Source organism: Helianthus annuus, chromosome 12 (genome assembly GCF_002127325.2).
Source record: "Helianthus annuus cultivar XRQ/B chromosome 12, HanXRQr2.0-SUNRISE, whole genome shotgun sequence".
Taxonomy (NCBI): Eukaryota; Viridiplantae; Streptophyta; class Magnoliopsida; order Asterales; family Asteraceae; genus Helianthus; species Helianthus annuus.
Window position 1 is genome coordinate 54,371,700 of NC_035444.2, and position 12,516 is coordinate 54,384,215.

At 35.8% G+C, this 12,516-nt stretch overlaps 1 protein-coding gene, 1 long non-coding RNA gene and 1 pseudogene across 2 annotated transcripts; 2 read left to right on the plus strand and 1 right to left on the minus strand.

Moving 5' to 3' along the window:
* Positions 1-365: 365 nt before the first annotated feature.
* LOC110894939 (probable inactive heme oxygenase 2, chloroplastic) lies at positions 366-1,011 on the minus strand. Its single transcript, XM_022142193.2, has 3 exons — positions 811-1,011; positions 634-741; positions 366-547 (listed from the first exon to the last, which is right to left on the minus strand). The coding sequence occupies exons 1-3, from the start codon at positions 1,009-1,011 to the stop codon at positions 452-454; spliced, it is 405 nt and encodes a 134-aa protein (XP_021997885.1). The 3' UTR covers positions 366-451.
* A 2,593-nt stretch (positions 1,012-3,604) lies between these two features.
* On the plus strand, positions 3,605-4,266 carry LOC110896711. The gene is made up of 4 exons (XR_002568105.2): positions 3,605-3,618; positions 3,711-3,764; positions 4,006-4,080; positions 4,225-4,266. It is a non-coding gene; the product is annotated as an uncharacterized LOC110896711 (long non-coding RNA).
* Positions 4,267-4,467: 201 nt separating this feature from the next.
* On the plus strand, positions 4,468-7,785 carry LOC110892881 (annotated as a pseudogene).
* The last annotated feature ends 4,731 nt before the right edge of the window (positions 7,786-12,516 follow it).

Genomic DNA, 12,516 nt, shown 5'->3' on the forward strand with positions numbered 1-12,516 from the left:
CATTCACATGGTTCCACATAAAAACAGATGGCGATCTCGAAATATTCACTCTGGCAGTCGACATGGTACACAATTCTCTCCGTTCTTTAACCTTAAAACATGCTAAACAATAATCTAAACTTGTCGTTAAAACAATTTACAAGGTCCCAAAGGAATGGAAGCTGGATCCCGGGTGGGATAACGAGGTGCAACAGCCGCATCAAGCAAGCCATCACCGAAAGTTTCCGAGCAAATGCTTTTCATCAAGATCCTGTAAATACTGTACGGATTGTCGATCATTTCGTTATTCAACCTACTCACAGACTGCAGGTAGCGGCAGTAAATGGGCCGGTGTCTTACTGACAGTTTAGATCATAGTTGTAGGGTTACTTGTAATAGAAGTTATATCATCATACTCATGCAAATGACAGTTCATTACAAAACTTTAGAAGCAATACATTAACTTTTCGTTTCACCGCATGATAGTTAGACGAATTATTGTTCCCATATACATGAAACACTTGCTTGTTTCTTTTAAGCATTTGTTCTTCTCATCTCTCGACCAATGCTGCAATGAAAGATTATATAAATTAACATCGTAACATATAAAAAGGTTAAGAAACATGTATAATAAAACTTAAGCTAGGTTAAGACCTGTGCCAACGCGTTAAGCTTATCTCGCATGCCCTTTAGCAACTCTTCAGGGTCCCCGGGCCACTTGCAAATCGCGAGCTCTTTGCCTTCTAGCAACTTTTCAGATACCTAAGTCCGGTATCAAAGAGTTAATTATATAATAACACAATATATAGATGGTAAAAGAACACACCTTACCTTTCTTGCAATCACTTGACCGCCTGCAATGTGTGAGAAGTAAATATTGTAGAGATGACAGAAGAACAAAGGGGGACTTTTGGTTGCAAGTTCTTCCAAATACTTGACATACTTCTTGCTTGTAAACAGAGGTTCAGGTATGGTTACATCTTGTTGGCCAAGCCATTCTATATCCTTTGTAATAATCAAGTTCAAATCCATCATCAAACTTCATGAACATTGTGCAATAATAAAATAACAGTATAACTTTAAAAAATCAAATCCTTCATCAATCTTCATGGTAGGTAATTTAAACTAGCCCCTAGGCACGCCTGGGCGCTCGCTTTAATAACTATGGCTTCCGTTGCATTACGAATTTGGTTTTGGTTATGGCCCAAAACCAAACCGCCCCGTACATAGCCCTAAACTCACCAACCTAAGTGATATGTTTCCCGCTACATCGTGCGGGTCAACGCTAGTCTCGTAATATAATAAAGATAAGGTTTATTATCATTAGAGTAAATTATGATTTTGGCCCATGTGGTTATATCACTTTTACCCTTTTAGCTCAAAAAAGAATTTTTTATCATCTGAGCCCCAAACGTCTTTTTTTCTAACCCTTTTGGCCCCTAACACTAACCTCATCCATTAAATGTTAGGGGCCAAAAGGGTTAGAAAAAAAAGGACCTTAGAGCCCAAAAGGGTTAGAAAAAAAGATGTTGGGGTCTCGGATGTTAAAAAAATCTTTTTTGAGCTAAAAGGGTAAAAATGATATAACCACATGGACCAAAATCGTAATTTACTCTAATCGTTAATTAGTCTCATCCTCCATAGACTACTCCAGCTGGATTGTACTAAGGATGTTTGTATGTGTATTTTTGGACTCCTTTGAAGTTAAACGTGTAAGTTTTTTTTTAATTGACACTTTAGTTTTAAAGAATCCAACTATATTGAAAAGGGATCAATAGCCCTGGAATATTTTAGTTTATGATCATACCTATTATCTGGATGGCAAAAGATCAAATACAAATAATCTTAACATACTAAACATACAAATTGAAGGAAAACCCAAAAAGACAAGGTGACATTTTTGTAATTACCACCAACTATCAAAGTTACAACCAAAAATACCTAAAAAAATACAATTTTTTTTTAACATTTTTTATTAAAAAATCGCTACATTTCGTTAGCAAAAAAAAAAAAAAAAAAAAAAATTTTTTTTTTGCTGCTACTAAAAGTAGCGATTTTTTAATAAAAAATGTTAAAAAAATAAAATAAAATAATTTGTGTGTTTTTTTTTTTTTATTTTTTTAGATTTTTTTTAGGTTTTTTGGGGGGTTTAGTTTTTAGCATTTTAGTTGGGGGGGGGGGGGGGGTTAGGGTTTTTTTAGGTTTTTGGGGTGGGGGTGGGGGGGGGGGTTAGGTTTTTTTTAGGTTTTTGGGGTGGGGGTGGGGGGGGGGGGGGGTTAGGTTTTTTTAGGTTTTTGGGGGTGGGGTGGGGGGGGGGTTAGTTTTTTTTAGGTTTTTGGGGGGTGGGAGGGGTAGGTTTTTTTTAGGTTTTTGGGGGGTGGGGGGGTGGGGGGTTTAGGTTTTTTTTGGGGGTGGGGGGAGTGGTTAGGTTTTTTTAGGTATATTTGTAGAGTAGCTTTGATAGTTATTGATAATTACAAAAATGTCACCTTGTCTTTTTGAGTTTTCCTTCAATTTGTATGTTTAATATGTTAAGATTATTTGTACAAGAACTTTACCCTTATTTGGATATACCAAGAAAAGATATGAAAAGTAAACTCAAAAACCAATCAACCAAATTATGGTCATACATTTGGGTCAAAGTCAATTACCTCAAAACAAACATGTAATCTTTATGCAATAACTAAAATAATTGTGACATCAAAATTTTGTTTATTAATTTTTACATGAGGTAGTGTCGTGTGTATACATACATAGAGAGAATAATTAAAAGAAACATGTAATAAACAAGCTGAAACTAGGCCAAACTCGAACTTATAAACTTAGTTAGAAGTCGAGTTCAAGCTTTGGTCAAAAAAACTCTAAATTTAAACAAGTTAGGATCAGCCTCGTTCAAGCACATGCATTTGTATTCTATTGTACACACATAGGTAAAAGGACACCCACATTAGCGATCGCAGACAACGCTGGTGACTCAGCATGTCACCAATTCTAGGGGAACCCAACGTCAAAAAGCTCAATGTGGAAAAACCCATAGCTTTTGCATGACGTTTTGTCACAAACAATACTTCAACCGCCAACCTCCCTTCGAAAAAGTCATACGAATACCGCTAAAGCACTGGCCCTTTTTAGAAAAAGGATTAAACACTGTTTTGCTTGCATCCGATCTTGAACCGTAAATTACCGACCCGAACCCTAACAAATGGGCATTTCCCCCAAATCCTAAAAACCCACAACGAATTCAAGAACACACACTTGTGTATGAACCGCGGGATCAGTTTTTACCTAACCGTGTTTACAGGTAAATGGTGTATTAGTAATTAAGATTTATGGGTTTGATTTCTTTTTCCATTTTGGAAACTAAAAATTTAATCTTTTTATTATGTTTAATTTTCAGGTTTGCTGTATCAAATAGGCAGTGTTGATTCAGTGATGGTGCCTGCAACCAATTGCTATGTTCTTGACAACTCTAGTCACATTTATGATTTTGTATCCTGCTTATATGTATTTATAGCAATAATATTAGTGTTTTTATATGATGTTTTTGGAGTTTAAATGGCGGTTATATAGTGAAGGAAAGATTTGTTTTGTTTAAGATATTATGCAGAGTAACTGGAATGGGCATAGTATGATGGAGGGGTAATGTCATTAATCTTGATGGTTGTTGTAATTTGAGATGGGTTTTTTTGATCCCTGCTGAATGCGGCTGATATTTGTTTCGTTGTGTTTAGAGTACTGACTGTGCGATTCGGTTCTGTAAAGATGTGGAAACGAGATCACAATCGGTAACCTTTAGTGCCTTACTTCCTTTAAGTTTGACAACAAAAAGTCCACTTTGATGTTTTGTATGTATGAGTGAAAGTGGTTGCTCTCACAAGTTCATTAATGCTTAACATTTAAAATTATCTCATATTCAAGTGATGGAAAGTGTGTGTGTGTATATATATATATATATATATATATATATATCTTTTGAATTTTTAATTTGTACATGATGGCAACTGTATATGTATGGGCTTACTGCAGGGATATGTTGGTTTTGGCAAATTTGAGGGCTTCAACTATTTTGTTGCCGGTTCAGAACGTTATAATTTTGTTCAAGTAAGCGGAATTTGAGAATTTGTATAAGAAATCCATCAAAACTTTTTTCTTTTTTTGGTCTTGCCTAATTGCTTCCTCAAGATCTGTTATTCAAATATTCATTTGAGAGAAATCTTGAACGTAGCCACTTTCAATTTTTCTTAGGTGTGTTATACCTTTAAGTTCATTTCTGATTCACACATGTAGTCATAAGATTCGTGAATCTGTTACATATCTCTTTGTTTCTTGGAATATCACGCCTCATCATCGATTGCAATATCTGTGTGTTTTTTAATTTATTTAAATAACAAATGAATAAGGATTAAGGCAAGTAGGTGAGGGAACCTTGGGTTTTTTCATGACTTGAAATCTGAAACCGACTCATATTTATTTTCTTTGGCGGAACCGATGGGGCTATTGAACTCGAATGCAGGATATCATGTTATCAACCGAGACGCTTCTTCATTTTTGGTACCTTAATACGCGAACTTGATGTATTCAAATCATGAGTAAGGCGTATATTGATGATGTTAGGTAACTAAAAAAAAACATAAGCGAAATAGTGCCGTGTAGTATATTCAGAGTTTATTCATTGATACGGTTTGTGTTGTTTTTGACTACCTACGTTAAATATCATATGTGGTGATTGCCCAAATGCACAGTGCAAAAGTATATGAGTTCTTTTGGATTTATTTTTGTTTCAGTTGTTTAAAATAGCTTGGCATGCTTTAGAAATGTCTGCTGGATCGTAATAATTAAATACATATTTATATTTAATTATTTGCGTAACAAGTTAAAAAATCACATGGTAATTTAGGTATAAATATGTAAATTCTTACTTCAGATGTAGTAAGTAAATAGTATTGGCAAAGGTCAGATTTCCATAGTCTGTTTTTTTTTTTTACAAAAACGGTTAACCGAACATCCTTTTGGTATTTAAGATTAACAGATACGTAAGTTGTAACGGGTTATACATGTATGATTTTTGTGACTGTAGATTCATTATAACCCATGCTGATTACTATTACTTTTTCCGTCTTTTCAGGTGAACTTGGATGCGTTTGCAATGTTTCATTTGAGTCAGATTGCAGGTTTTTTCTTAGCCAAAACTCTTTTTTTCTACATGATAACTTGAGTTAGACATATTAATGATATAGTATGTAATTATTTCCTATATTTGAGTGCAGAATTATCATTGAACTTGCAATTCCGTGTGAGAAACCGGGCTCACGAGGTTTGAAGGATTCACAGTGGGCTATCATCCACGGTCATGGGAAATTGTAAGATAATATATAATATATAATACTCCCTTTCTGCACCATTAGTTGGAAGTCACATTAGCAAAATATTATTTATCATTAACCCACTGCTAACGACTCATAGGTATACAACGGCATGACTCAATACGGTTACGAAAAGGCTTACATGGACTACAGGTCTTGCCCCTTGTCTAAGTTAAATATATGGACGGACATTTGCTATAATCCATATTTCATAAATATTGTTATTACTTTCCATGTTTTTTCTAGAAAATCATTACCTTTGTTTATTGCAGCTTTGATACGGACCAGAGTCGTGTATATGACTGCAGTTGCTTCTCTTTCTCAATTAGTTCAAAAACCAACTGTTACGGTATATTCGTGTACATAAACTAATTTTGTTTATAGTGATTAGCTTCAATTTGACGATAGTTTTCTTTTTGTATTTTTACTAGGTTTCTCCTAAGACCGGTTTGGAGGTTACTTTGTCTGGCTCCGCGGCAACAGGGAGTCCACCAACAACTTTGTCTCCAACGTTATTGAATATCGATTGCAGATGTACAAAATCTTCTATTGCTATATTTTAGAGGTCAAAACGGGTTATTACGGGTCGAGGCGTGTTTCCCAGACACTTCTCTTAAAGTATAATCATTTATAAACAAACTGTGTGTAAAATAATCATCTAATATAGGAGCCCTTATGCATTAAAAGCTCACTTTTGGCGACTTTTGATCCATATGACCAAGTTGACCCGTTTTAGCTGTATTTTCATTTGACCCTTTTGACCCGTTCAAGATAACGCACAACGCGAATGGGTCAGAATTGCCACCTCAACTATATTTCACTGTCTACATCTTTTACAAATCGGATATCTGAATTCATGATGTATATTCAGGTCAAACGGCACGTGATGACCCGTACGAGGTTCAGCTAACTATACCAGTGGAGGGTTATGATCCCGTCCAGTTTAGTCTTACAAAAATGTGCGGTAATGTTCAGTTTTTTTATCTTCCTTCTTTTTTGAGATGCAAATCCACTTTCGACGGATCATTTAATCTGATGAATGATTTTTCTTAATAATTCAGAATCCAAGCAAAATGAAACAGGAACATCTTCGAAAGGATGGGCTCTATTTGGAATCTTTTCTTGCATGTAAGTAAATTATCTTTATTTGCACAATTCTTTATCATGGACCAGTCACATATTTGAAGATGGTTTATTGTTATTTACAAAATTGAGGTGTTCATTAACAAAATGTGGTGGAGCAGATTCTTTGTCATTTCAACATTGTTCTGCTGCGGTGGCTTTATTTACAAGACTCAAGTACAAAGACAGGCAAGCATGCTATTTACTCGTTCATTAATTTTTTTTTTTTTTTTAAATATGTATATTTTCTCATGAGTTATTGTTTAATAAAAGCAGCATGGAATTGATGCACTGCCTGGCATTGACCATTTTATCTGTATGTTTGGAGACTGTAAGTTAACATTTTCACGTATAGGCATATATGTATGTATATATGAAATACAAAATATAGTGTTTTTAATTGGGGTATTGGATTTTAATAATCCCAAGTTTCACTAATTGGCCGGTAATAATCCCAACTTCAAAAATTGCCTACAACAGTCCCAACTTGTAAGATTTTGGCCACCAATGATCCTTGTCTAACTGGGTTATAACCTTGTTGGGCTGGTGACCTGCAACTTATTCCAGCGACCCGTTTTACCCCTGAAACCACCAAACGAGACCACCACCAATCATCTCCGACCTCCTGTAATATTCTCCGCTTCTCAAAAGTTTAAAATTTCCACCATCTACGCAACTCCGGTGACCTGCAACTTATTCCGACGAACTTCTTTACCCCTGAAACCACCAAAGGAGACCACCACTTGTCATCTCCAACCTCTAGTGACCTTCTCCGCCGCTCAAAACTTCAAAAAACTAACTGGGTTATAACCCAGTTAGACAAGGATCATTGGTGGCCAAAATCTTACAAGTTGGGACTGTTGTAGGCAATTTTTGAAGTTGGGATTATTACCGGCCAATCAGTGAAACTTGGGATTATTAAAATCCAATACCCCTTTTTAATTCAATTTCACATGTAAACAATGCAGGTGAGTGGTGGGGGAGGTTACATGCGGGCGGATGATTTTAATGGTGCGTATGCAAGTCAAGCCTCATGGACCCGTGAGCCTGTTTCGGATGCAGGATCTTCAAGAACAAGTGAGAGAAGATATGGGACCTAATCACCCTTCTCAACGTGTCATGGCTTATACTGCTCTTATACGTTAAACTCAAAAGAGATTATGATAGTTTCTGTATGTCAGTTTTCTTTGTATTTCTGTATCCATCTATTTCAATTTTGGAAACGAAAGTATACCTGATACATTGTGTTGTAACAGAAGCCACTTGGGTATATTTTGACAAAATCCCATTGTGTTAGTATTTTTATAATTTCTTTTCGAAAGTTGGGTCATTTTGGGCAAGCTAACAGGAGCTTTTGGTTGGAAATAAGCGTATAAAGGAACCGAATGCACTCTGAATGGATGTTCGTCTTCTTTTGTTCAACTTTAACTGAACAAACACAAACACTTGTATCATTTTCGTGTCCATGTTGGTTTATATTTGTTCATGTTAGTTTATATTCTAAATATTGGACTGCATTCTTAGACTAGGGTTTATTAGTGTAAGCCCACGGGATCGATTAAGTTTCTAGGGTTCCTTGTGATCTCTATATATTGTAATCAAACATATCAATAATATCAATCAAGTCTTTCATATTCTTACATGGTATCAGAGCCCACGCTCTATACCGTTTCCGCTGCGCCACACAGAAATAATAAAACCCTAGCCGTCACCACTTGAGAAAAACCCTAGACAGGGCGGCGTGCCGCCACTGCCGCCGCCCTGTCCGGCCTTCGTTCGTTTCCTATCATTTTTTTTCTTATTTAACGTTCTAAATAAAGTCTCAGTTACGGTTCCAAACAGTATCCCCTGTCCGCCAAACTGTTCTAAATCTGTCCGCCAAACTGATCTGAAAATTGAGCCGCTACATCGCGCCGTTCTTTTGTAGGACTACGGTCCTCTGGCGCCGCCGTTTAGTTGAGCCGCTCTTTCTAGCAGGACTACGGATCTCACTTCTTTTCGCCCTCTATCACCGGCCTTCGCCCTCTATCTTTCTTGGGTCTACGGATCTCACTTCTTTTCAAAGTCCTCGCCTGACTACGGTCATCGGTGTTCGGTTCGACACACAGCTGCACGACCACGGTCGCCAGATGTCTATTTGTTTCTTTTCTTTCTTTCGTTCACCGGTCCACGGTCGCCGCCACCGATCTCAGCCTATCAAACCACGGTTTGATCAGATCTCTTTCTTTGATCTACGGATCTCACTTCTTTTTGAAGCCGCGCCTGACCATGGTCACCGGCCTTCACCATCTCTCTTAGACACACTGCGCTCGACCATGGTCGTCGGTTGTCTTCTACAGTCTTTCTTCCTTGTTTGTCTTGCCATGGCCGACTGGGGTCTTGCTTGTCTTGTGTTATTATTCCGGGAACTAAGAAACTAAAGCAGTGGAAGCCGTACACCGATTTAATGTGAAGTAGAATACGGATTGTTATTTCTTTTGGCAAAACCAGTTTTTTTTTTGGCAGAAATTTGGACCTACGAGTCAAGAACCGAGATTGAGATTAGTTTATTTTTATTGTTTTGTTGGTTTTTTTTTTCCAGTCTAAGCGTTTGATTTTCTACCGCTCAGACTGCGGGGGAGTATTGGACTGCATTCTTAGACTAGGGTTTATTAGTGTAAGCCCACGGGATCGATTAAGTTTCTAGGGTTCCTTGTGATCTCTATATATTGTAATCAAACATATCAATAATATCAATCAAGTCTTTCATATTCTTACACTAAACGAATAAAGAAAAGTAAACAAAAGAAGAAAAAAACACAAACCTGCCGGAAGGTTAAACAAACCGAAATCAAATTGTTTACAAGGCCATGAGTGGTCCTTTTGAGACGGACCTGATGGATTTATCGATTATGTGTTGAGGTTGAGCTTTATAGCTCTTAATGATTTCATCACCCATGTTGGGGTTGGTCTATGTATAAGGTAGATTTAAGATCGAAATCACCTACGTGAGTGTGAAGGTGGGGCCGCCTTCTATAGGAGATACGGGGAGCACTCATTAGTCCCAAGGTTTGCGCATGGCCCATGAAAGCGCATTGTAGCATCGCGGAGGTTGCATGGAACAACGGGCTTGGTATGTGTTGTGGGTGTCTCGACCAAGAACATCCGGTTCAAGAGTTATTCACTTGATGGTATTTTGTCGTTGCCTTACTTCACTACGTGTCAATTCAAATCGAAAGATACTTACACTTGAGTACCAATATAAACAACTTGTGATCTGAAGAGATGTGAACTGCTGAAGAGATGTGAACTGCCTTGTCTGCCTTTGTGGGAGGTTGTTGGAGTTGAAAGTCATCCAATGGAATAAACTACATTTATCTCACGTTGGCAAAAAGGAAATATATTATAATTATTTTCTTGATTTAATTACTTTTATTAAATTTTGTTACCTGGCTGTTTTATACAGTTTTTATATTTTCCTAAAACCGCTGGCTTCTTCCCTAATTTTCGGATCACTCGTTCCATAAATCTCCATCTCTGGTTTATCTTGCACACAAGAAAATCAGTTAAAAAAAAAACTGTGTTAACCTTGGGGAGCGATCAATGAATATACTATCTGCACCACGGTAGTGCCTAAATCGCTTTCGCTTTCAAGGCAGTGTGATTACGCACGACAAAGTCTTCTGTTCATTCTTTCTTCTTGTATATTTTTTGTTCGTTTATTTTTAGTAAATAGATATGATTCGTATTTGTCACCAAACAAGAGTGAATAAAGAATAATAACTTTTTTCGTTTTGGTATAATAATATTTATATTGGCAGTTCAAAAAAAGAATTTTGACCTGTTTTTAGAAACTGTAGTTCACAAAAATTTAAACAAAATTTAATAAACCCGGTCCAACGGTCGTGCTAAATATTCGCGCACAATGGAAAATCAAGCGCCTCTTTCATATTTATATTTATGAACCCTAGATCCTAAATCACCCTAACCCTGTTGTTTGATTAATGAGCGTTTTCTTTAGAGAAAACAAGAATTGCGGGTTTATTTAGGGTTCCTCAATTGCAGAGTACAAAATCACACACCATACAACGGCTGTTTCAGATGTCATGAACTTAAAAACCCCTATTCGAGTATTTAGGGTTTTTCAATCAACTTGATGTCGTCGAGAATCACCAGGTACGACAACCAATTTATCCTTCTTCCTTTCCATTGTACGTTACAGAATCGTACCATACATCAGTTGATCTTTGATTTGTTTTGAAATAAACAAGAATTTTCAGGGTTTTGTGAGAATTGCGAGTTTAAGGTTTTTCAATCATGGAATTTGACGATCATCTGCGTAGAATTAATTAACAGGCAAGTTTCTTCCGCAATGGTTTACGATAATCTTGATCTTTTGAATTTGTTAATTTTCTGGGTTGATTAGTGATCAGATCTGCAGGGTTTGTAAAGATAATATAGATCTTTTTTAGATTTTTTAAACAAATCGCAACTATTTTCTCTTGTTTTTTCAGTCTTTTCCTTTGTTTTGAACTTGACTTCTAAAGAATTTTCTTGTTTTGTATGGTGTTTTATAATACTGAACTCACATATGAGAACTTGTGATCCTGTTACACGAACACTTAAAAACCCATTCCAATTGTTATGTACTTGTACTTTGCTGTTGATTGGGCGTATGTATGTTGTGTTTGTAGCATGTATTGCTTTCTCGATGGAAGTTCTTTCTGTTGTTTTCATGTTTGTTATTGTTCTATACCTTCCTGAATCTTTTTTATATTACGTTTTTTTTTGCTAACCACGTTTGTTCAGCACTCTCATATTATTGAAGTTGTTTCACTTCTAAGTTGTTTTAATGTTTTCAACACTCCCATGTTATTTTTGATGTTTTCTGCTTGTTCTTATTTTAGTTTTGAATTTAAATTCTAAACTTATTTGATTTTGTAGTTCTGTAAAGATATTGTTTCATTTATAAACTATTGTACATTTCGTGTTCTATATCGTGTTTTACAAGACTGAACTTACATGTGAGAACTTGTGATCCTGTTACAAGAACAACTGAAAACCCATTTCAATTGTTTTGTACTTTGAGGCTTGTACTTTGCAGTTGATTGGGTGTACGTAGGTTGTGATCGTAGCTTGTATTGCTTTCTTGATGGAAGTTCTTTCTGTTATTTTCACCTTGGTTTGTTCTATACTTTCCTGCATTCGTTTTATTTTACGTTTTCTTTTTTTTTGGCACTCCAGTATTGTTGAAATCGTTTCACTTCTCAGTTACTTCAATATTTTCAAAACTCACATATTATTGTAGATGTTTTCAGTTGTTTTTATTGTTCTTGAATTTGAATGTTAAACTTGTATGATTTTATAGGTTTGTGAAGTACAAACTGTTGTTCTTTTATTGTTGTTTTTACCTGGTTTTTAACAAGACTGAGCTCACTTCGAGAAATAGCAACACTGTTACCGGAGCACCTAAAACCCCATTTTAACCTGTCAGTGTACTTTGAGGCTTGTACTTTGCGGTTGATTGGTGACGAAGGTAGCTACTGTAACGTGAATTGCTTTCTTGTTAAAGTTCTCTCTTTTGATCTTTTTGATGATTTTTACTTATGTTACTATCATATTTTTTTTTTTTATTTCTTGGTAATGAGATTCTTTATATATATTTTAATAGGTTTATGGTTTGACAATTTTATATTGTATTTTACAAGACTGAACTCACTTCGAGAAATAGGAATTTCATTACCAGATCACCTAAGAACCCAATTCAACTTGTCTTTGTACTTTGAGGCTTGTACTTTGCGGTTGGTTGGGTGACGAAGGTTGCTATTGTAACGTGAATTGCTTTCTTGATAAAGTTTTTTCTTTTGATATATTTTTTATGATTTTAACTATGTTTTATATAACTTTTATTTCTTGGCGATGAGATTTTTTTATATGATGTAATAGCTTTTTGGTTCGATAGTTTTATATCAGTCTTTTCCTTTGTTTTTAACTTGACTTCTAAACTTATTTGATTTTGTAGTATTATGAAGGGGTTTTTAAGTTATAAACTATCGTAATTTTCTTGTTTTAT

Bases quoted from the DNA above. Each gene is read 5' to 3' on its own strand.
- LOC110894939 (XM_022142193.2), bottom strand. From the start codon at position 1,011: ATGGATTTGAACTTGATTATTACAAAGGATATAGAATGGCTTGGCCAA. The intron at 742-810 runs GTAAGGTGTGTT...TACCGGACTTAG, and splicing joins GTCAAGTGATTGCAAGAAAG to GTATCTGAAAAGTTGCTAGA. The intron at 548-633 runs GTCTTAACCTAG...CTTTCATTGCAG, and splicing joins AGCTTAACGCGTTGGCACAG to CATTGGTCGAGAGATGAGAA.